The 25,777-nt window shown below is 47.2% G+C and overlaps 1 protein-coding gene across 2 annotated transcripts in view; it reads right to left on the bottom strand.

The window, feature by feature from the left end:
• Positions 1 to 25,777, bottom strand: part of LOC120919091 (protoheme IX farnesyltransferase, mitochondrial) — a 121,985-nt gene that overhangs the window by 19,768 nt on the left and 76,440 nt on the right. For both annotated transcript variants that reach the window (XM_040331089.1, XM_040331090.1), the window contains one exon: positions 19,616 to 19,686. In XM_040331089.1, coding sequence (XP_040187023.1) covers positions 19,616 to 19,686 — 71 coding nt within the window. The remainder of the gene's footprint in view (positions 1 to 19,615; positions 19,687 to 25,777) is intronic.

Raw genomic sequence — 25,777 nt, 5'->3', positions numbered from 1 at the left:
TCCCGTCTTTGTAGATGAAAAGAGGAATCCTGATTTATAACGGCTCAGCTGTCTGCCACCTTTTATTCTTCTATTGAAAGCGACACTATAGAGAAGAAAAAAAAAAAAAGAGAGAGAGACGTAGCCTTCCAGAATGGTGAGGTCACAGTGATGTCATAGAGCTGAACATCATCTTTGCGAAGAGTCCAGATAGGCAGGGAAGCATAGACCCGCCTACCCGGCTTTACAAAAGAAAGGGCCAACGAGCCAACAAACAGTAGACATTTCCCCAAACAGTCTACCCGTACACCTAGAATCTCCCTCTCTGCAACAGAGCTTCCATTATTCATTCTGAAATAAAGAGCACTGAAGCGACCACCCACCCAGAGAAACTACTTACACTTGTAACAACCGATGCATAATCAATGGTGGGGGTGCCAATCCAGGCGTTTCCAGCCATGCCTGTCATATAGAAAAGAATTTTCGAGCTGCATTTCTATGTCGTCAACCCAAATCCACCGAGAGGCTGAAGTTGGGATGCGTAAAAATTGAGTTTAGGGTTGGGGACTGCAGCTCCTCCCCCGATCCTTGCCATACTGCAGAGTGGAAAGACTAATTCTAGAAAACTCTTTTCTTCCATATCAAAGATCTAAACAAGGTATCAATACGGGTGAACCCGGGAATATTAATTTATGTGCAAGGCTGGACTATGCAAATGCCCTCTATCTCGGACTCCCAAAGTACCAAATCACGCGCCTGCAGGTCGTTCAGAATACGGCCGCGCGTCTGGTGACTGGGAAAAAACCATGGGAATCAATCTCCCCTTCACTGGCTATCAGTGAAAGACAGAATCACTTTCAAAGCACTCTGTCTAAAGCATAAATGTATTTGGGGAAATGCCCCCCAATATCTATGCGACAAAATAAAAGCCTACAACCCCAATCCCGTTCTGCGATCCTCCAACCAAAATTTACTCCAAATCCCCAAAACCAGATACAAGTCCAAAGGAGAAAGAAGATTTGCTGTCCAAGGCCCTCGACTTTGGAACACTTTGCCAACCTCCATTCGTTTGGAGGAGAACCACTTGGCCTTTAGGAGAAAGATCAAAGCCCATCTCTTCTGAGCTCAAGGGAGAAGTGGTCAAACAAGCGCCCAGAGGCGATTCAGTTCGCATGTGTAGCGCTATATACATTTTTCACTCACTCATTCACTCACAGGAATGTAAAGCAGATTTTCATGTCAACTGAAAGTCCCTCAAAACATGGCGACTTCTTGTGGGATATTTTTGACATTTGTGGATGAATAAAATACATGTCCCTTATTGTAGTGCAGCGTGGTGCCAACATAGTGATCCCCATCAGAAGTTTTTTCACCTTAATGTATAGGAGGTGGTCACTCTCGTGACGATGCCTAGTGGTCCTACTGTAGATCTGACAGATAAAGAGATTTTTAATACAGCTTACCTGTAAAATCTTTTTCTTGGAGTACATCACGGGACACAGAGCGGCATTCATTACTATATGGGTTATATGGAGTACCTTCAGGTGTAGACACTGGCAATCTCAAACAGGAAATGCCCCTCCCTATATAACCCCCTCCCATAGGAGGAGTACCTCAGTTTTGTAGCAAGCAGTATGCCTCCCAAAATGGTCCTCAAAAAAGAGGGGTGGGAGCTCTGTGTCCCGTGATGTACTCCAAGAAAAAGATTTTACAGGTAAGCTGTATTAAAAATCTCTTTTTCTTTATCGTACATCACGGGACACAGAGCGGCATTCATTACTATATGGGATGTCCCAAAGCAATGCTTACAATGAGGGGGGGAGAACATCTCCAAGACAAAAGGATTTAATTTAGAGATATACTCAAATCATAATAAATCCAACTTAGTTGAGAAAAATAAAATTTTTAAATTTAACTCGAACAAGAGGAGCCCCCGGAATCCGAGGGTCTCAAACTGCAGCCTGCAGCACTGCCTGCCCGAAGGCAGTATCAGTATTCCTTCTTACGTCCAACTTGTAGAATTTTGTAAACGTGTGGACAGAAGACCAGGTTGCCGCCTTGCAAACTTGAGCCATAGAGATCTGGTGGTGTGCTGCCCAGGAGGCGCCCATGGCTCTAGTAGAATGAGCCTTTAATGATACTGGAGGAGGCAACCCTTTCAAGCCGTAGGCCTGAGTGATTCATTGCTTAATCCACCTAGAAATGGTGGACTTTGCAGCTGCCTGCCCCTTCTTGGGCCCATCCGGTAGAATGAACAGCACATCTGTCTTCCGGATCTTCTTTGTAGCTTTAAGATAGGCCTTCATGGCCCTGACAATATCCAAGGTATGCAGCAACCCTTCCTTTCTGGAAGTAGGTTTAGGGAAGAAGGATGGTAATACCAAATCCTGGTTCAAATGAAAACTGGATATGACCTTCGGAAGGAAGGAAGGATGAGGGCGGAGAACGACCCTGTCCTTATGAAAAACAAGATATGGTTCCTTACAGGATAAGGCTGCCAGCTCCGAAACTCTTCTTGCGGAAACTATGGCAACCAAAAATACTAACTTCCTTGTCAGTAGAACCAAAGGAATATCAGCCAACGGCTCAAACGGTTGTTTCTGTAAACTTGACAGAACAAGATTTAAATCCCACGGACAAAGCGGGGATTTAACTGGAGGTCTAATACGTAAGACCCCTTGAAGGAAGGTCTTAACCAGCGAGTGGGTGGCCAGCGGCCGCTGAAACCACACTGACAGAGCAGAAATCTGTCCTTTGATTGTGCTTAATGCCAATCCTTTATCCACTCCTAGCTGGAGAAAACTTAATACTCTATCGATGGTAAATTTGCGAGAAAGCCATCGCTTGGACTCACACCAGCCTACATAGGCCTTCCAGACCCTGTAATAAATCACCCTAGAGACCGGTTTCCTGGCTCTGATTAGGGTAGAGATTACTTTCTGAGACAGACCTCTACCCCTGAGAATCAGGGATTCAGCTTCCAGGCCGTCAAATTTAGATGCCGTAAGGCAGGGTGGAGGATCGGACCTTGCGATAGCAGGTCTGGCCGTAGAGGAAGAGTCCAAGGGTCTCCCACTACCATCCTTAAGATTAGTGAGTACCATGCCCTTCTGGGCCATGCTGGAGCTACCAGGATGACTGGTATGTGCTCCACCCGGATCCTGCGCAGCAGGCGGGGTAGTAACTGGAGCGGGGGAAACGCATAAAGAAGTTTGAACTGATGCCAAGGGCAAACCAACGCATCGGTTCCGCAGGCCATCGGATCCCTTGAGCGGGACATGAACCTGTCTAGTTTCTTGTTGAGTCTCGATGCCATGATATCCACGTCCGGCACTCCCCATCTTTGGCAGAGTGCTTGAAAGACTAGTGGATGCAGAGACCATTCCCCGGCCATAGAGTCTGGCGGCTTAAGAAGTCCGCCTGAAAGTTGTCCACTCCTGGAATGAATATTGCCGATATGCAGGGCACATGAGCCTCTGCCCATAGAAGAATCAAGCTCACCTCTCTCTGAGCGGCTTGACTCCTGGTTCCCCCTTGGTGATTTATGTGTGCCACGGCCGTGGCATTGTCTGATTGAATTCTCACCGGGAACCCCTGCAATTTTGACGTCCAAGCCCTGAGGGCTAGTCGAGCAGCTCTGAGCTCCAAGATGTTGATGGGCAACTGCTTCTCTGGCTTTGCCCAAGTACCTTGGCGAGTGCAACCATCCAAAATTGCTCCCCAGCCCGTCAGGCTGGCGTCTGTGGTCACTATCTTCCAAGCCACTGGGCTGAAAGACCTCCCCTTCAGTAGATTCTGAGGGTCTAACCACCAACACAGACTTTGTCGGACTCTTGATGAGAGCGGCAACGGGATATCCAAGGCCTGTGGCCTTCTGCTCCATGCTGACAGGATGGCTGCCTGTAGGATGCGAGTGTGGCTCTGGGCGTATGGTACCGCCTCGAATGTGGCCACCATCTTGCCTAGTAACCTCATACATAGGCGAATAGTCGGTTCTTTCTTGCTTAGAACCAGTAGGATTAATTCCTTGATGGCTTTTACCTTCCTCAGAGGTAGGAACACTCCTTGTTGTTCTGTGTCTAATCTCATGCCGAGATATTCCAACTGCTTTGTGGGCTGGAAAGCTGACTTTTCTCGATTTAGGACCCAGCCGAACCTCTCGAGGTATTGGACCGTGAGGGCCACTGCTCGCTCCAAGCCGGGAGACGAGTGATCTATGACTAGGAGGTCGTCCAGGTATGCTAGGATCGTGACCCCTTGGATCCTTAGTTTGGCTAGGATTGGAGCTAGGACCTTCGTGAACACCCGGGGGGCCGTAGCCAACCCGAAGGGAAGCGCCACGAATTGGAAGTGACGCGAAGCCACCATGAAGCGTAGATATCTTTGATGTGGCTGATAAATTGGAACATGAAGGTAGGCATCCTTTATGTCTATGGACGCCATGAAGTCGTCCTTCTGGAGTGTGGCAGCTGCTGACCGCACGGATTCCATCCGAAATGAGCGGATCTTTAGATATGCATTTACCATCTTTAGGTCTAAAATTGGCCTGACATCTCCATTGGATTTTGGGATGATGAATAGGTTGGAGTAGAAACCCAGCCCCTGTTCCAGGACTGGTACCTCTACTATTACTTCCTGGGAAAGTAGATGATCTAATGCCGATCTTAATGCGGCTCCCTTTTCCGGATCGTTTGGAATCCTCGACTTCTGGAAATGAGGAGGAGGAAACCTTAGGAAATCTAATTTGTAGCCTGTGGCCACGGAAGACCGTACCCACTCGTCGGGAATGCTGGCTTCCCAAATCTCTGAAAAGAGTCGCAGCCTTCCCCCCACCTTCGTGGGTGGGGGCGCCCCTTCATAAGGTTGGCTTGGGGGCTGGTTTTGCTGGTTTGCGAAACCACTGCCTTTTGCCTCTAACAGCCTGTCCTTGTGATCTGCTGTTGAAGCCGAAGTTTGCTTTTGCAGGAGGCCGTCGATACTGCTTGGCATTAGAGGGCCCCTGCCCAGGGGAATACTGTCGTTTAAACGCAGGTCCCTGAACCTTCTTCTTAGTTGGCAAGAGAGTACTCTTGCCGTTTGAAATGGTCTGAATGTATTTATCTAGGTCTTCTCCGAAGAGTCGTCCTCCATGGAAGGGGAACCCTACCAGGAGCTTCTTGCATGGGGGCTCAGCCTCCCAGCTTTTTAACCATAAGAGTCTTCTCATATGGATAAGGGATAACGATAAACGTGACGCTTGCTGGATAGAATCCTTGATTGCGTCTACCGTAAAACATATGGCCTTAGGGACATCCGAAAATTTTTCTGCCTGCTGGGCCGGAATAAGTTTAAGCATCTGCTTAAATTGATCCGATAATGCTTGAGCGACCCCAATCGCAGCCACAGCTGGCTGTACTACTGCCCCTGCAGTAGTGAAGGAGTTCTTAAGTAGTGCTTCCAAGCGCTTATCAACTGGATCCTTGAACACCTGTATGTTTTCTACAGGGCATGTTAACGATCTGTTAACACATGAGATGGCTGCGTCCACTGCAGGAGTAGCCCATCTTTTGGAAAATTTTTCTTCCATAGGATATAGGACAGAGAACCTTTTAGGTGGTAAGAAGATCTTATCTGGCTTGTTCCAATCTTGGAACAAAATTCCCTCTAATAGAGGATGGATCGGAAACACAGCATTGCTTTGAGGCGCCCTCAGTGAGCCCAAAGCTGAAACCGTCGATACCTGGAGATCTGGTACTGGCAAGTTGAATGTCCTATGGACCAAGTCCGACAATCCTTGAATCCACCAGCTCTCCCTCAGGGAGACTGCCCCAGACTCCTCTGTATCCGGGTCTTCGATCCCTGAACCTACTTGGTCCGTGTCCAAGAGGTCGTCCAATTCCCCTGAGGAAAGGACCTCCTCTTCTGAGGGTCCGCGCTCGGGCGACGGAGATCTATTCCGCTTACTGCCCCGCATAGCTGCGGATATCATTTTTCCCATGCTTTTCTGCATCTCTTTTAAAGAGGTGAGTAATACCTCCTCCGTGACCATCTTAGGGTTGGACTGACCCGCGTCAGCTCCAGCCCCAGATCCCGATGGCCCCAAGGCTCCCTGTAGGGAAAACAGCGGCATACCATGGTACAATACCGAGGTACACCTGCTACCTATTGGTATTTGGAACTATAAAAGTTAATTGTCCAAACACCTGTTTGGGGGATAAAAAAATGCTTCCTCTCCCCTAGATGACTTTTTTTTTTTTTTTTTTTTCGTTTTTGTTTCAAATCCAGGAAAGAAAAAACATTCTGTCCCCCTGAGTAGTATTGCAAAGAAAAACTATGAGATGGAAAAGAAACAGCCTATTTCTAGGCTTGACAAAACAGTCCTCTGAAGACTGCAATATCCTTTCTGGCCACTGTGTGTCCTCGGCGCCCCGTGCTGCCGCTCTGGTCTTTCTCCTCAGTTCCAAAGTATTGATGGAACAAACAAGGAAGGGCCGCCCCTTCCTTTAAGCCACTGACCCGCCCTTCCCCCCCAGCAACCTCAAACAGGAAATGCCCCTCCCGACAGGGGGAGGGGGGGGGGGGATTTTGGGAGGAAGGGACCTCTCTGTTCCAGCAAACTGCAGCCTGCAGCCTGGAACCATGAGGAGGTCAGCGTTTTGCCTGCTTGCAGGCTCTGAGGAGGAAGACTGAATGGAGCATCGCCTGGAGGCCTGCAGGTAAGCAAAGCTCTCTGACACACACATATATTTTTATATAACACAGGCCCCACTCAATGCTTTTCCAACACTACAAGGGAGGTCACATCTTATGGGGAATAATACATAGAGAGCCATCCTATCTTTATGATATGTGACTAGTTTGCCAGATGCAGTGCATAACTTTAGGCATGTCCCCTGTGACCCCCCAGAAAAAACCTGCTAAGAACCAAGTTCCGCAAGTTTTCCCCTCACTTACCTGCTCCATGCCGCAGGACTTTGCCAAGCAAGAGGCCCAATCTTCCCCCATCTCCGTGGGGATGTCTAGACCTTCAGGCCCTGGGTTCCTATGAAGGATCCACTGTCCTGGGCCCATATAGCACCCTGGCAACAGAAAACTTTAGGTACGCAAAGGTTTCTAAGTTCTGGGCCCAGGGTCCAGCTCTCTAAAAAGAAAAGCATTATGGGCTATACCCCAAGGGTTTGGGGTCCGGTTACTGACCACTTTAGCGCTGAGGCTTTTTTTGGACAGAACCGGTAGCTCACCTAATCCCAAGGATGCGGAGGCAAGCTAAACCATGACTAACACCTAAGACACTGGCGTAAAAACTGAGGTACTCCTCCTATGGGAGGGGGTTATATAGGGAGGGGCATTTCCTGTTTGAGATTGCCAGTGTCTACACCTGAAGGTACTCCATATAACCCATATAGTAATGAATGCCGCTCTGTGTCCCGTGATGTACGATAAAGAAAACAATACACAAAGGTACTGAAGTGTCACCTTCTATAAGGCCTGCAGAGCATTCCTTGTCCAGTTATTCCATTCTACAATCCTCCTTTGGTGACCTAGACCCCCTATACACACAGGATCCATCATGGGCTAGTAGGCATTTAAAGCAGCAGTAGTACGAGGAAAACTCATTTGGCTGTACTTCCCCTATGGATCACAGGAGTGTAATTTGTTCTGCACTCCTGTGACCTGGTTTCAGCAGACAGCAGACTAAAGCCCGCTGTCGGCTGATGTCACAAAGCCGGTCCAGGCTCGGGAAGGATTGCGATTCATATGGTCGGGATCTGTCCATATCCTGAACTGGCACTCGGCTCAGTCCCTCAGAGAGCCAATGAGAGCCTGAGCCGGCCACTGCTGTCCCCTCCACAGCCCAGCGCTCCAGTGAGCAGAGAGCGGTGACTGACAGCACATGGAGCTCCCAGAACCGAGTGATCGGTGGTGTTTGATCGCTCAGCTCTCAGTCTTAGAGGCACCTGGGGAACCAATGCTGCATCCACCTAGGTAAGTATGATTCTGAAATAAAAAGTAATCCCATTTTTCCCTTTTAACCACTTAAGGACCGCCTCCTGCACATATACGTCGGCAGAATGGCACGGCTGGGCACATGTACGTACAGGTACGTCCTGTACTAGTACCCAGCCTTGAGTCGCAGGCGCGCTCCGGGACCGCGGGACCCGCGGACCCGATTGCCGCTGGAGTCCCACGATCGGTCCCCGGAGCTGAAGAACGGGGACAGCTGTGTGTAAACACAGCTTCCCCGTTCTTCACTGTGGCGGCGGCATCGATCATGTCATCCTTTTATAGAGGGACACAAATCGATGACGTCACACCTACAGCCACACCCCCCTACAGTTGTAAACACACTTCAGGTCACACTTAACCCCTTCAGCGCCCTCATTGTGGTTAACTCCCAAACGCCAATTGTCATTTTCACAGTAATCAGTGCATTTTTAATGCATTTTTTGCTGTGAAAATGACAATGGTCCCAAAAATGTGTCAAAATTGTCCGATGTGTCCGCCATAATGTCGCAGTCATGAAAAAAAAACGCTGATCGCCGCCATTAGTAGTAAAAATTTTTTTTTTTATAAAAATGCAATTAAACTATGCCCTATTTTGTAAACGCTATAAATTTTGTGCAAACCAACAGATAAACAATTATTGCGATTATATGTAGAAGAATACGTATCGGCCTAAACTGAGGAAAAAAAATTTTTTTTATATATTTTTGGGGGATATTTATTATAGCAAAAAGTAAAAAATATTGCATTTTTTTCAAAATTGTCGCTCTATTTTTGTTTATAGCGCAAAAAATAAAAACCGCAGAGGTGATCAAATACCACCAAAAGAAAGCTCTATTTGTGGGGAAAAAAAGGACGCCAATTTTGTTTGGGAGCCACGTCGCACGACTGCGCAATTGTCAGTTAAAGCGACGCATCGCAAAAAAGGGCCGGGTCCTTTAGCTGCATTTTGGTCCGCAAAGCGATGATTTTGTCTCACGAGGTGGACTGCTGAGGCCACAGATATCATTTTAGTTTTCAGTAAGGAGGGAGGGGGTGGGGGGCGCCTTGTATCACTTCAGTAATCCTGCACAATTCATTCAAACAGCCATAAAATTGACATAGTCCCAAGGACATTTATGAACTTCTCAATTATTTATGATCAGGAAAACAAAGCTGTGTTTAGTATTCCTTCTATCGTGGACAGGGGTGATTAGTTAAACATTTATACCGGTATCAGGCGGGACGCTTAATTGAGAAATTATCCTCCATTCACCCAGACCGCTCATACGTTCCCAAGTCTGTAATCTCCATAGCTGGGGGCTCTCATAATTCCCTCATAGCATCCAGATACAAGGCGAGGGGACGGGGAAGCAGAAAATTGTATTTTTAATAAAATGTATTAATGACACACAATGGAGGAGAAAGACGGCGTGAAAACTGAGACATTCCAGATATCTGTCCCCGCTATACACAGAGTACTCCAAATATCATCCACAGGAAGGATTGTTAGGTTTTTGTTTGTTTTTTTCAAAGAAAGCAAAATTCGGAAATATCTGTCCACGGCTGAAGGGTCTCGGTGATGTCACTGGTCTCTAGTGATTGGATAGGCTGTGTTCTCATGAATATGAAGGGTCTCGGTGATGTCACTGGTCTCTAGTGATTGGATAGGCTGTGTTCTCATGAATATGAAGGGTCTCGGTGATGTCACTGGTCTCTAGTGATTGGATAGGCTGTGTTCTCATGAATATGAAGGGTCTCGGTGATGTCACTGGTCTCTAGTGATTGGATAGGCTGTGTTCTCATGAATATGAAGGGTCTCGGTGATGTCACTGGTCTCTAGTGATTGGATAGGCTGTGTTCTCATGAATATGAAGGGTCTCGGTGATGACACTGGTCTCTAGTGATTGGATAGGCTGTGTTCTCATGCACATGAAGGGTCTCTGTGATGTCACTGGTCTCTAGTGATTGGATAGGCTGTGTTCTCATGAATATGAAGGGTCTCGGTGATGTCACTGGTCTCTAGTGATTGGATAGGCTGTGTTCTCATGAATATGAAGGGTCTCGGTGATGTCACTGGTCTCTAGTGATTGGATAGGCTGTGTTCTCATGAATATGAAGGGTCTCTGTGATGTCACTGGTCTCTAGTGATTGGATAGGCTGTGTTCTCATGAATATGAAGGGTCTCGGTGATGTCACTGGTCTCCAGTGATTGGATAGGCTGTGTTCTCATGAATATGAAAGGTCTCGGTGATGTCACTGGTCTCTAGTGATTGGATAGGCTGTGTTCTCATGAATATGAAGGGTCTCGGTGATGTCACTGGTCTCTAGTGATTGGATAGGCTGTGTTCTCATGAATATGAAGGGTCTCGGTGATGTCACTGGTCTCTAGTGATTGGATAGGCTGTGTTCTCATGCACATGAAGGGTCTCTGTGATGTCACTGGTCTCTAGTGATTGGATAGGCTGTGTTCTCATGAATATGAAGGGTCTCGGTGATGTCACTGGTCTCTAGTGATTGGATAGGCTGTGTTCTCATGAATATGAAGGGTCTCGGTGATGTCACTGGTCTCTAGTGATTGGATAGGCTGTGTTCTCATGCACATGAAGGGTCTCTGTGATGTCACTGGTCTCTAGTGATTGGATAGGCTGTGTTCTCATGAATATGAAGGGTCTCGGTGATGTCACTGGTCTCTAGTGATCTGATAGGCTGTGTTCTCATGAATATGAAGGGTCTCGTGATGTCACTCGTCTCTAGTGATTGGATAGGCTGTGTTCTCATGAATATGAAGGATCTCGGTGATGCCACTGGTCTCTAGTGATTGGATAGGCTGTGTTCTCATGAATATGAAGGGTCTCAGTGATGTCACTGGTCTCTAGTGATTGGATAGGCTGTGTTCTCATGAATATGAAGGATCTCGGTGATGCCACTGGTCTCCAGTGATTGGATAGGCTGTGTTCTCATGAATATGAAGGATCTCGGTGATGCCACTGGTCTCTAGTGATTGGATAGGCTGTGTTCTCATGCACATGAAGGGTCTCTGTGATGTCACTGGTCTCTAGTGATTGGATAGGCTGTGTTCTCATGAATATGAAGGGTCTCGGTGATGTCACTGGTCTCTAGTGATCTGATAGGCTGTGTTCTCATGAATATGAAGGGTCTCGTGATGTCACTCGTCTCTAGTGATTGGATAGGCTGTGTTCTCATGAATATGAAGGATCTCGGTGATGCCACTGGTCTCTAGTGATTGGATAGGCTGTGTTCTCATGAATATGAAGGGTCTCAGTGATGTCACTGGTCTCTAGTGATTGGATAGGCTGTGTTCTCATGAATATGAAGGATCTCGGTGATGCCACTGGTCTCCAGTGATTGGATAGGCTGTGTTCTCATGAATATGAAGGATCTCGGTGATGCCACTGGTCTCTAGTGATTGGATAGGCTGTGTTCTCATGAATATGAAGGGTCTCGGTGATGTCACTGGTCTCTAGTGATTGGATAGACTGTGTTCTCATTGAATATGAAGGGTCTCGGTGATGTCACTGGTCTCTAGTGATTGGATAAGCTGTGTTCTCATGAATATGAAGGGTTTCGGTGATGTCACTGTAGTTTAGTAAATGGATAGATTGCTTAAAATAGAAGTCCAGGCTATTACCAACTAAGCTTAAACCTGCAGCCACCCCCTTCTAAACCCTATCCCAGCTACCCTGGGAGCTGAAAAAAAAAGATGCTTATACTTCCCTATTCTGAGGGCGCTCTGGTCTGGTCATGCAATTGGCTTCCCAGCAGCCACTTCAGGGGGGAGCAAAGACAGCATGAGAACAGATGCGCCATAGTAAGCCTATGGGTGGTGTCGCCGCACAGGCATTGCAGACGTTCTCGCTGCCTCTTCTCTGAAGTGGGCCGCTGGGGAGATCACGTGACCGGAGCGCTCTGAGAGTAGTAACTATAAGCACCTTCCTTTAACAGGGTAGTTAGAATAGGATTTGAAATGGGGGTGAGAGCGAGTTTAGGTACCATTTCCCGAAGGGACCGCCTCAAAACCGTAAGTGGCCCTTAAACACCTTTCTCCTTTGAAACCTTTTTTTTTCAGACAATTTGGGGAATTTTGATCCCATTTTGACACATTTCCTGCGTAACTGAGCCATTGGCCAAAGGTGTGAAAATTGGTGGTGTGGGAGACTAGACATACCGACTGACCGCCCGCAGGTGGACCAAAATTCGGCCAGTCTCTTCTGACCTGGCCAAATTTTGATCCATCTACGGCCCGGACTCCCACTTTAAGACTTTACAACTAAGAGAAGTTGAAAAAGCTTGCCCTGGCCCACCAAACACAATCAAAGGAATAGCTCTGACAATGGAGAACATTCTAGCCTGATTGAAGAGGAATCAGTTTCAGTTTATTTTGGCTCTTGTGTCCCAGGTGCAGTGTGTCAGTTATTTGGGGGGGGGTCATCATTTATGTGTAATGAAGGATTCTGGCTCTGCTTTTCATCCAAGGCATCAGAATGGCCATATATCTCCCTGTGATCTGATGGATGCCCCTGGCACCCTGTTTACACACCAGGCAGCAGTGTGTCGCGGGGCTGGAGGTCACGGCTGTCCATCAGGGGGGGGTCACACAGCCAGTGGGATGGATGAGGTTGGCTCTCTCTCTCTGTGTATTTTAGATGAATGATAAGCATGAAATGTCTGCCTGGGGCACTCAATGTTCTGCTGGTATCAGGAAAGGAGTATGAAGCTTGGTGACAAAGTGGATCCTTGCAGATGTTGAGTTAATATATTCCTCCGATGCCTCACACGTGTCAATCTCTTTATATATTATACGGCATTATCTCCCTCCGAGGCAGATTGGATAACCTCCAAGTCCCAACATCTCCTGCCAACCGGCTCCTGCAAGTATCTGAATGATGTGCTTCTCATGAGAGGTGTGATGGTATCATCTTCATGGAACGGGAACCTCATTACTCTTCTGCAGGAGGACCCCGGGATCCTAAAACGTTGGACTCTAATGTCCGCCTTCATCAGGTTCCCCCCGGACTCTACTGTCCGCCTTCATCAGGACCCCCCCCCCCCCATGTCATGCCGCTCTCTGCTCCCTTCCATCCCTAACCGATTGGATGCATCCCCACAAGACCAGCGCACACCTGCCCAGCAAAAAAGTATTTTGCGGAGATCAGATTATCTACTTACTGCAGAAAAAGACCAAGAGGTCCGTCCATCTGTCCGCTTTGTTTAATGTTTTTTTTACTTTTTTTAACCTTTGTCCAAAGCGTGTTTAACCGCTTCAGCCCCGGAACATTCGGCTGGCCAAAGACCAGAGCACTTTTTTGCGATTGGGCACTGCGTCGCTTTAACTGACAATTGCGCGGTCGTGCAACGTGGCTCCCAAACAAAATTTATATCCTTTTTTCCCCCACAAATAGAGCTTTCTTTTGGTTGTATTTGATCACCTCTGCATTTATTTATTTTTTGCACTGTAAACAAAAATAGAGCGACAATTTTTAAAAAAGCAATATTTTTTTTACTTTATGCTATGATAAATATCCCCAAAAAATATGTAAAAAAAAAAAAACTGTTTTTTTCCCTCAGTTTTTGGCCGATACGTATTCTTCTACATATTTTTGGTAAAAAAAATGAGAACACAGTGTAATGGTGTGGGGGATGGGCACACTTTGGGCCCCCCCATGATTTACACACCACGGCCTACCTGAGTATCGTTGCTGACCATGTCCATATAGAGGAATCAGGACCACCTTCCTCCTGCTGGTGATCCCTCTAGTGATATAAAGATCTATATAGAGGAATCAGGACCTCCTTCCTCCTGCTGGTGACCCCTCTAGTGATATAAAGATCTATATAGAGGAATCAGGACCTCCTTCCTCCTGCTGGTGATCCCTCTAGTGATATAAAGATCTATATAGAGGAATCAGGACCTCCTTCCTCCTGCTGGTGATCCCTCTAGTGATATAAAGATCTATATAGAGGAATCAGGACCTCCTTCCTCCTGCTGGTGACCCCTCTAGTGATATAAAGATCTATATAGAGGGATCAGGACCTCCTTCCTCCTGTTGGTGATCCCTCTAGTGATATAAAGATCTATATATGGGGATCAGGACCTCCTTCCTCCTGCTGGTGATCCCTCTAGTGATATAAAGATCTATATAGAGGAATCAGGACCTCCTTCCTCCTGCTGGTGACCCCTCTAGTGATATAAAGATCTATATAGAGGAATCAGGACCTCCTTCCTCCTGCTGGTGACCCCTCTAGTGATATAAAGATCTATATAGAGGAATCAGGACCCCCTTCCTCCTGCTGGTCACCCCTCTAGTGATATAAAGATCTATATAGAGGAATCGGGACCTCCTTCCTCCTGCTGGTCACCCCTCTAGTGATATAAAGATCTATATAGAGGGATCAGGACCTCCTTCCTCCTGCTGGTGACCCCTCTAATGATATAAAGAGGGTGGCCCTTCAAAAGATAAAACAGGTGGTGCAGCGCCTCTGAGAAGCAATTCACTGTTGGTCGCTTTTCAGAGCAACAGCCATGACGGCCACAAATGTAAAAGAGCCCTTTAGAAATTTTAGGAAAGACTCCCGGAATTTGTCGGGAAGCTTTTCAGATGCAGGTAAAGCTTTGCTGCACACAAGGCTCAGAGAGGCTACAGGTCCCCTAGTGGTGTCATGCAGGCTGGTGGTCCGGGCCTCTCACCCCCCGTGTAGAGGACACATTGAGGGTCTTGTACGGCCTCCCCTGCTCTGCGCCCGCCTCATCTTGAAAGCAGATGGAAAAGCTTTTTGACCAAAATTCACCATGACTTTCCCATTGTGCCCCGTCCATCTGGGCTCCCGGGCGACGTGTCAGGGCGGCGATCTCTGGATTTATCACCCGCGCCGCCTCCCCCCAAGCACAATGTGTACATACACAGGTCACCCACATTGGAATGTACGCTTTTTATACTCAATGACTGAATTAGAGAAAACCGGGCGGGGGGAGGGGCAATCTGTATTATTCATAAGACACAGCCAAAGGAAGGGCACTTCCCAGCGTGCCCAAGAAAAAAAATATAAAGGGAGCAACTTGTGGAACTAAAAGTATCAGCATGACGACTCCTCGCAGCTGCTGGGGAAATCAGTTGTGCCAGCTGTGAGGTCTCAGCCCTGGTTACCAGTCATAGCTCCGCCTTCACCGATCGCTATGGGAAACATTTTAAGCAGAATACTGTGTATTTTCTTTCTTACCACTTGCTGACCGCCCTATAGAAGTTTTATTGATACAGGGCGGCCCCTGTGCGCAGGATCGTGTGTATATATATATATATATATATATGTGATCCTACACTCTTGGGTAGCAGGCGCTAATGCGCCCCCCCCAACGGCTCGTTCCCGCTGTGATCTCACACAACGGGTACTGCGGACTCAATGTCCACCGGCACCCACTGATCATCAGCCACAGCTGCAATATGTAAACAAGGCAGATCGCCGTTCTGACAGGAAGGAAGGAATGGATCCTGTGATCCTGCAAAGCAGAGACACGGATTCATGCCTTGCCCTAGTAAAAGCACCTCCCACACTTTAGAAACCCACTGGCTAGGCACACATTTAACTCTGTGATCCACCCTGACCTTTAACCCCATTCCCTGCCAGTGCATATTTTTTAGTACTTGACTTCAGGACTTCTCCAGAGCCTCTCCCATCCTCCGGGAACGCTCTACCCCAATCTGTCCGACTTTCTCCTACTTTGTCCACTTTCAGATGATCCCTGAAAACTCATCTCTTCAGAGAAGCCCATCTGGCCCCCCCACCTAACAACTGTACATCTACTTTCTCCATCAGCACATCCCCCACAATTATTGACCTTCCCTCTTAGATTGTAAGCTCTAATGCCCCTTTCGCACTGGGTTGTCGTTGCCAGTAAAGTGCCGCTATTTTTACCGTCGTATTTGCGGGGGGAAATCGGCCACTAGCCGGGTGCTATTAACCCCCACTAGCGGCCGAAAGAGAGTTAAAACCACCCGCAAAGCGCCGCTGCAGCAGCTCTTTGCCGGCGGTATAGCCACGGTGCCCATTCATTTCAATGGGCAGGAGCGGTGGAGGAGCCGAATTCCTAACCTTTCCTTCATTGCTCCAAAGATGCTGCTAGCAGGACTTTTTTTAGCGTCCTGCCAGCGCACCGCTCCAGTGTGAATGGAGTGAAAGGAGCGACTGCTGGCTGCAGGGCCTCTCTCCAGGGTGGATTTCCCGATGGGGACAATGGACCATGCGCTTGTGTTGAAATGGCCACATCGTCCCCCATCAGACGCACAAATAGGTGACGGGCAGCGTTGTCACCCTACAACAGGAAGTGGCTTTCACGGCAGGATCACCAAGTGTCACATTAATAAAAACACTGAAATCGGCTTTTGTAATGACATTAAAACGAGATTATTAATTATTATTATACAGGAATTATAGGGCGCCAACAGTTTGCTCAGCGCTTTACAGCATGAGGGCAGACAGTACAATTACAATACAATTCATACAGGAGGGATCGGAGGGCCCTGGTCAGAAGAGCTTGCAATCTAAGAGACGGCCAGTATATGGCGGCTGAGCTCTGCCCTCACCTGATGTCGGTCCTCCTAATAATTCTGCTCTCCTGTACCCCCCCCCCCCCCTCTCCTCCGCCTGGAGCGGACCAGCGCGCGGCTCTGACATTTAGAAGCAGCGGAGCTTTGCGTGTTACAAGGAATACGACATGTCACAAAGAGAAATAGAAGACGTGTTTCTATATATTCTATGCCCCCCCCCTCTCCTCCCCCCTCTCCTCCCCCATTTACAATCTACAGCCGGCTTCAATGTATTCCGAGTGAAAGGTGACCCGTCACAACTATATATTTCAGCAGGAAAGGCGCCTTTTCTTTTATTAGTTATCAGCAGAAATAACTTGCTGCTAAAATGGAGTTTGAAGCACCTTTGACCCGTTTCAGCGACCAAGCCTGCCATGAATACAGCGATATGACGGGGGAGGGGTGGGAAGCTGACTCGGGGGTTTTACCCCCCCACTCACTGGTTGTCATGCAAGTGCATTGAAGCGGTAGTAAACCGCTGCAGAATTAGAATAAAATAAAAACACCAGTAAGACAATGGCATAATGTGCTAGTATGGATCGTATACTAGCACATGATGAAATATTTACCTTAGAATGAAGCCCTTCCACCGGTGGACAATCACCGCTGAGGGGCTGACATATTCCTCTGGTCTTTCGTCCGGGTTCACGGGCTCCGGCGCTGTGAGTGGCCGGAGTCACGATGACTTTGCGGTTCCGGTAAGAAGCTCTGAAGATCCGGCGCGGTATGCTGGACCTTCGCAGCGCATATGCCGCTGACATCAGGGGCTGCATGCAGGGTGATTATCTCCTAAACAGTGCAGGATATTCATTTTCTCTACAGGTGAGCTTTAATATAGGCTTGCCTGTAGGTACAAATCACACAGCGGGCTTTACCACTACTAAGGTACGTTTATAAACAGCATGATAGACAGGTGGTGAAATAAAGCTTACAGAGGATGCTAAAGCCATGGGCTTGGTACCGGCTTTGGCATCGGTGAAGGGCTTTCCGATAAAAAATCTCAAAGTGCAACCCCCCCCCCCATTCATATCTTCCAGGCAGCCTGGAATCACAGGAAAATATTTGTACAGCGAGAGACAAACTCAGGGAACAGCCGATCCTTCTTGTGACTTATGAAACCGGAAGCAGTGTGTATTATGTCACCTCTGGGGTCACAGCTGTCATTAGGGTTGGGTGGGATGGGTGGGTGGGTTAAGGGATGGGTGACGTTTTTTTATTTCTAATCCATCCTGTTTCAAACTTTTTACTCCAGATGATCAAATTATCTTCAGGTCTAAGGATCCCATGCTAAATAAAAATTGATTGGAGGTCAGTTGTGATGCTGTGACTGGTTTACTTTGACCACAAGGTACAGAGCCGCTCTGATTGGCTTTGTACATTTTTCCAGTAATCTGAGGAGGCGCACTGTCCACTCCTGAGTGTTTTCTGCAGCAGCAATTAAAAACAGAAAACGGAGTCTACCTCTCTGCCATTCTTAACACACAGAAAAATGATAAAATGACGAAGTCAGCAGATTAAGCCTCGAGTTGTATTCGTTGACATCCAGCCGTGAAACCCAAACATCTGGGAGGCGGCGCAGACAGGTGTTTATAAGAACATTTCTGCAGCACAAGCCTAACATGCAACCCCTGACAGAATGTTCACAGAGCGCAGCAGAAATCGCACCAAGTGACAGAAAGTGATGGCGGCGAGATTTGATGAGGTTTTCTTTTTAATAACATGGCTCAATTTTGAGTCCTCGTAATTAACGGGGGGGATGGAGAAGCGCCTCTGCTCGAGCATTCAGCGTTTTCAGAAAATAATGCAGAATGTCGCCTGGAGGGGTGTCAGTAATTTCCACCCGACACCATTCCCTCCTCTGGAACCAAGCGAGAGCGCCCAACCAACAATGACAAACACACCAGAGGGGGAGGATAAGACCAGCGTTATTCCTAGAAACGACCCCCGGCACTAATGATCGCTGCGCCGTGTGACGAACGCGCTTTAATGGAGACGTACCGAACGGTGTCATTTCCCAAGCCTGAAACGTCATGTTTGTGTCATAGAACACAAGGAAATTAAAGATGAACAGTTGTAGTGAGGGAGACGATGTAATCAGCGTCCCACAACTGCCACAAGATCGCAACTGTCACTAACCAACATTGACACTTACATTATATGGCCCAATGTAGGTGGACCTTCTCCAAATGATGGAATTCCGATGTTTCCAGTGAAGGATTCTGTTAACAGTACATTCCCAACCTTGGGGCAGAAGACCCTTTTCGGTTCCACCATGATTGCAGCCCTGTGTATAAATCCAGCTCCATAAAGTCATGGAGGGACCAGTTTGGTGTGGAGGAACTTAAGTATCCTGCACAGAACCCTGACCTCAACCCTAATGAGAACCTATGAGATGAAATAAAACAACAATGGTGAGCCAGGTCTTCTCATACATCAGGACCTGACCTCATAAATGCTCTTTGGGCACAAATTCCCACAGACTTCAAAATCCATTGGAAATCTTTCCCAGAAGAGCGGAGGTTGTTATAGCTGCAAAGACGGGTCCAAAAAGGAGGAGGAGGAGGAGGAGAAAAGAAGAAGAGAGGAGGAGGAGAAAAGAAGAAGAGAGGAGGAGGAGAAAAGAAGAGAGGAGAAGGAGAAAAGAAGAGAGGAGAAGGAGAAAAGAAGAGAGGAGAAGGAGAAAAAAAAGAGGAGAAAAGAAGAGAGGAGAAAAGAAGAGAGGAGAAGGAGAAAAGAAGAGAGGAGAAGGAGAAAAGAAGAGAGGAGAAAAGAAGAGAGGAGAAGGAGAAAAGAAGAGAGGAGAAAAGAAGAGAGGAGGCGGAGAAGAGAAGAGAATAAAAGAGAAAGGAAAGGAAAAGAACAGAAAAGGGAAATATAAATAAAAAGTAATGTAAAGTTTGTAGGAGTTGATGTAAGACATCGATCTGAAGACGCTCTCATGTAATTACAATGTCTGACTCTCTGTCACCTTTGAAGGCCGGTGTCCGGGGGCAGGGCACACGGATGGCTTATGACATTGACAAGCAGACAATAGAGACATCTTTGCGTTGCTGGGCAGGTGCGTCTCTTACCTGATTTGCCCCCGTACCAGCGGCCGGCTCTTTGTTCTGTTCATGTTGGAGTCAAACGGCACCTCGAAAAACTGCAAGACAAACAAAAGGGACATGAGTGACAATTCCTTGTACCCATAAGTGTAATCTGTATGCAAAGGTCTTTAAAACAGAAGTAACTTTCAAGCCTTGTAAAGCGTTGAGTGCCTGATCATGCTGGTTGGCCTCTGTTGCTCCTTGGGTCACTATTCCTATAGACACAGGGCAGCTGAGCCTGCATGAGTGCCCCCAACGAAAGCTGCTTTCTATGAGGGCTTTTTATAAAGCGGAGGAGCCAGGAGCACCAGCGGGGGACCCCAGAAGAAGAGGATTGGGTCTGCTCTGTGCACTATCACAATGATGACATGTTTATTATTTTAATAAAGAAATGGAAGCTTCAATAAGAAACTTTTTCTTTTTAAACAACCTGAAAATGTTTTCAGTCTTAGCCCCGTGGCCAGCGAGGAGTTAATGTGGCCCTTGGCGGTGCGCGGCATGAAATCGTGAGTTCAGGAGGCCAAATGTGACTGGAAATATTTGTGAATGTCACAGGTGTGAAGGGAGAACAATGACAGAAAAAAAATGCAAAAAGTTTCATCCATTCTGTCCAAGAACAACACAAAATGAGGGAGAACAGCGGCGGCGGCGGCCTGTCATCATGGCTGCACTTAGCGGTCACCATGGCGCTCTGCCTCCTAATGAGGCGGCATAATCCTACACGCCGCATGCAGCTGAACCTGCGATCGAGGATCGAGGGAGATGAAAAGAAAGAAACGAAGCAGCAACACAAACACGAGGTGAGACAAGAGCCAGGATGAAAAGGGGCGCTGACAGCAGGCGCTGTACCGCGTCCTGAAAATAAAGACCAACATCACACCTGAGAAAACCCGGCATTACCCCCCCGGACTGTGCCAACAAAGGGCACCTGTCACCCCCACACACCAATACAAAAACATGCAAGTCATTATATCATCACAGAAGTCATGAGAGTGCCCATGTACCGGGAGGAGCATGCTCCCTCCTGAGTCTAAACCTGCAACCATACATCCGCATTCACTACATACGAACCCCTTCCTTTAACCACTTAAGACCCGGACCTTTAGGCAGCTAAAGGACCCGGCCAGTTTTTGCGATTCGGCACTGCGTCGCTTTAACTGACAACTGCGCGGTCGTGCGACGTGGCTCCCAGACAAAATTGACGTCCTTTTTTTCCCACAAACAGAGCTTTCTTTTGGTGGTATTTGATCACCTCTGCGGTTTTTATTTTTTGCGCTATAAACAAAAACAGCGACAATTTCGAAAAAAATTCAATATTTTTAACTTTTTTCTATAATAAATATCCCCAAAAATATATAAAACAAAAATGTTTTCCTCAGTTTGGGCCGATACGTATTCTTCTACCTATTTTTGGTAAAAAAAATAAAAAAAAAATCGCAATAAGCGTTTATAGATTGGTTTTATTTATAGCGTTTATAAAATAGGGGATAGTTTTATTGCATTTTTATAAAAAAAAATGTTTTACTACTAATGGTGGCGATCAGCGATTTTTTTCGTGACTGCGACATTATGGCGGACACTTCGGACAATTTTGACACATTGTCATTTTCACAGCAAAAAATGCATTGTTTACTGTGAAAATGACAATTGCAGTTTGGGAGTTAACCACAAGGGGAAGCTGAAGGGGTTAAGTGTGACCTCATGTGTGTTTCTAAATGTAGGGGGGTGTGGCTGTAAGTGTGACGTCATTGATTGTGTTTCCCTATAAAAGGGATCACACGATCGATGACGGCGCCACAGTGAAGAACGGGGAAGCTGTGTTTACACTCACCTCTCCCCGTTCTTCAGCTCCGGGGACCGATCGCGGGACTCCAGCAGCGATCGGGTCCTCGGGTCCCGCGGTCATGGTCAAGGCTGGGCACTTAAAGAGGACGTACCTGTACATGCTTGTGCCATTCTGCCGACGTATATGTGCAGGAGGCGGTCCTTAAGTGGTTAATAAAACAAGGAGCACCATGCAATATACAGGAAGTCAGAACAACCAATCAGAATTCTTTTTGTGATCAGACTGGTTGCCCTGGACAATACTGCACTTGTCATTTTGTGGGTAGAATAACAAGGAAAGCAGAAGATAACAGAAAAAGCGCAGCATTGATTGGGGTCCTGAAAGGAGATATCGGTGTTCAGGCTGAAAGTGTCTTCCAACCACACACTTGGATACAACAGGTGAAAAGATGAACAGCCGGCACACCAAAGTCATCCAGTTACAAAGATATTTTTTTTTGCTACAGGGTGAATACAGGATAGACGCCCATACGCGTTTCGTCCAAAACATGTAAGCATATTTACCTTGTATTCTTTGCACCTGGATGACTTTGGGTTTCCGGCTGTTCAACTCTTTAACTACTAGACAACCTCCTAAACGTACACCCCCCCCCCCCCATATAAAGTCACACTTTGTGTACAAGGCCAGTCCCCCCCCCCCCCCCCCTCCCCTTGCACAAGGAGAGAGAGCAGACCTGTGGGAGGGGCCAGAAATCTCTCCACCCATTATAGTCTGCCTGCAGAAAACGACAGGAGGGGGCGGAGACATGACCAGGCACCCTGCACAAGGCTAGAGTGCAGCAGTGAGCGGTCTTTATTACAGGAAGTCTCACACTGGAGATGTACAGATCTGGAAGAAATACACAAAGCTCGCCAAGATTCATGGAGAAATACACACAATGAATGTGTGGAGATGATATTTTCTCCCCAGAGTTCTGCTTTAACGTCGTCCTACCCTCCAGCTTATGAGGTTCAACAGTCTGAAATGGCAAACTAAAGACCCGGAGACCGAACACAGCGGACTGTAGGTAAGGACAGACCTCTCCATCTTGTCTACACTCCGTGACAATGGACACTAATCTGTCACAATTCCAGACGGCTCGCATGTATGTCTGCACATGTGAATGGAGTTGGTGTTTGCAGAGAGAACTGGTTATCTGACATTTCATGTGGGGTGTGAGGAGAATGACGTCTTCGTGGACGGTGCAACAAATTCCATTTCATTATACCTTCTATTCTTCAGGGAGGTGACAGTGGATGTCTATCGCCACCAATCCATACAGACACATAGCAGGTATGAAGGATGTGAGGCCTCTATAGATAGGAGAATGTTACTATGGGGCAAGGTGCACCTGCTGGGTGTGCTTAGGGAAGCCATTTCTGTGAATGAACCAAAGCGGGCCCTTGAAGGTGTGAAGCCGACCACACCCTGAACTAATTCTAATGCCTCGTACACACGACCGGTTTTCCCGACAAGAAAACTGCCATATTTTAGATTGGTCAGGAAAACCGGTCGTGTGTATGCTCTATAGCAGTTTTCCCGACGAGAAAACTGCCCGCAAAAAAATTCGAACCTGCTCTATTTTTTCCCGTCAGTTTTTTTCTCGTCTCGAAAACCGTTCGTGTGTATGCTTTTCCGAGGGGGGGGGGAAACACGCATGCTCAGAATCAAGTATGAGACCGGAGCGCTCGTTCTGGTAAAACTAGCGTTCGTAATGGAGATCGCACATTCGTCACGCTGTAATAGACTGAAAAGCACGAGGCTGAAAAGCGCAAATCGTCTCTCACCAAACTTTTACTAACACGAGGATCATCAAAAGCAGCCCCAAGGGTGGAACTTCCCCCTTTATAGTCCCGTCGTACGCGTTGGACGTCACCGCGCTTTGATCAAGCGTTTTTTTGACTAAACGTGTGTATGCAAGGCAGGCTTGAGTGGAAACACGAACGTCGGGTTTTGGCATGTCAGGAAAACCGGTCGTGTGTACAGGGCATAAGGGGTTGTAAACCCTCATTTTTTTTTCACTTTAACTGCTTAAGGCCCGCCGCGCGACTAAATACGTTGGCAGAATGGCATTGCTAGGCATATGGACGTACCTGTATGTCCCCTTTAAGAAGCCCAGCTGTGGGTCGCGAGCGTCCCGCCGGCGGCGCACTCGCGACCTGGTCCTGTGCTCAGTGACCGCGCCCACGCACCCGATCGCTGCCGGTGTCCTGCAATCGGGTCACAGAGCTGAAGAACAGGGAGAGGCAAGTGAAAAACAAACCTCTCCCCGTGCATCCTAGCGAGCCTGTCACTGATCGTCTGTTCCCTGTCATAGGGAACAACGATCAGTGACGTGACACGCCCAGCCACGCCCCCCTACAGAAAGAAACACACATGAGGTCACACTTACCCCCTTCGCTGCCAGTGTAATTTTCGCAGTAATCAGTGAATTTTCATAGCACTGTTTGCTGTAAAAATGACAATGGTCCCAAAATAGTGTCAAAATTGTCCGATGTGTCCGCCATAATGTCGCAGTCATGATAAAAATCGCTGATCGCCGCCATTACTATTAAAAAATAAATTATTAATAAAAATGCCATAAAACTATCCCCTATTTTCTAGACGCTATAACTTTTGCGCAAACCGATCAATAAACGCTTATTGTGATTTTTTTTTAACAAAAATATGTAGAATACGTATCGGCCTAAACTGAGGGAAACAAATGTTTTTTTATATACATTTTTGGGGGATATTTATTACAGCAAAAAGGCATTTTTTTTCAAAATTGTCGCTCTATTTTTGTTTATAGTGCAAAAAATAAAAACCCAAGAGGTGATCAAATACCACCAAAAGAAATCTCTATTTGTGGGGAAAAAAAGGACGCCAATTTTGTTTGGGAGCCACGTCGCACGACCGCGCAATTGTCAGTTAAAGCGACGCAGTGCCGAATCGCAAAAACTGGTCGGGTCCTTTAGCTGCCTAAAGGTCCGGGTCTTAAGTGGTTAAAAACGACCGTGTGTAGGCTCCAGAGCATTTTTCTTGACGAGAAAAATGGGCATTAAAAATTTAGAACCCGCTCCATTTTTTCTCGTCGTTTGTCACGTCGTCGTGAAAAACGGTCGTGTGTAGGTTTTAACGACGTGGAAAAAAACGCGCATGCTCAGAAGCAAGTTATGAGAAGGAAAATTTGCATAATCAGCCCAAAGGGTAGCGCCATTCGAATGGAACTTTCACTTCGTTGTTGTACGTCACCGCGATTTGCTCGAGCATTTTTTTTTTCGCGATCGTGTGTATGCAAGGCATGACGAGAATCACGTTGATTAAAAACGTAGTTTTTTTTCCCATGACATAAAAAACGGTCGTGTGTACGCGGCATAAGGATTGTACGTGTGTACGCAGCATAAGGATTGAAAACCGTCCATGTTGATTTAGAGAGTTTAGTTGCGCTTTAATAATGAACTTGCAATCCTCTGCTCATAGTGTTTCTATAAAATGTTCTTTACTTCGGTAATTTTGAGTAATCAGAAAATATTTTGTGATCCCGGGTTTCAGCTTTCTGACCACAGCGGGTCCAATGACAGATCCGTGGTCAGTCTGTGTGCCTTGGTTCTGTGCTGCTTAGACACGTGCCCTTCCCCCCCGAGCAGTGAGAAGACGGTAATCGCGGTCATGTGACCGACTGGATAAAAGACCTCTTTCAGGTATTGTTCTGTGAGTAATGTGGCGTTTTAGAAATGATGTGATAACTTCCGCTGACTCGGCTTCACATATACAAAATCAGCAGCAATGACTGTCCTGCCAAGTTCAAAGCGTCGCTCTTCTTTCTACCACAAAGTAAAAAACGAAGAACAAAGTGACTCCGGCAGCCCATATGAGAAACTCGCACAGCTAATAACCCGTCATAAGGTAAAGAGGAGCAGCGGGGACTTTCTGCGTGGACACAATGACATCACACGGCGGTAATGTCTCCCTCTCTCCTCCTGTGTGCGTTCGCCGGGCCCACGTCTTAATTACGGGAGAAGTAAATGAAAGAACGTTCTGCTGAATTAGCAACGTGACATGAAAGAGAGGAACAGAAAACACTAATTACACGAAGAGTGCCTTCTACCACATCAAGGGGTTAAAGGCTTCTGACTTGTAATTACCAGCGTTTCATGTCAGAGATAGCGGCACACAATGGCGCTGGGTGGCGTCTCTTGATTTGTTTGTGATGCTTGCAGGTGCCTGTATGATGTTTTATAGGGGCCCTGCGTGCCAAAGCCGTGACCGCCGTCCAGTTATACGCGACTCACATTTCTGACAATTCTTGCAGAGTCCATGGGGTAGAGACCCACCCGGGC

The sequence above is a fragment of the Rana temporaria genome, chromosome 12 (assembly GCF_905171775.1).
Source record: "Rana temporaria chromosome 12, aRanTem1.1, whole genome shotgun sequence".
Classification (NCBI taxonomy): domain Eukaryota; kingdom Metazoa; phylum Chordata; class Amphibia; order Anura; family Ranidae; genus Rana; species Rana temporaria.
Note: the sequence above shows the minus strand (reverse complement) of the source record. Positions and strands in the feature narration are given on the sequence as shown.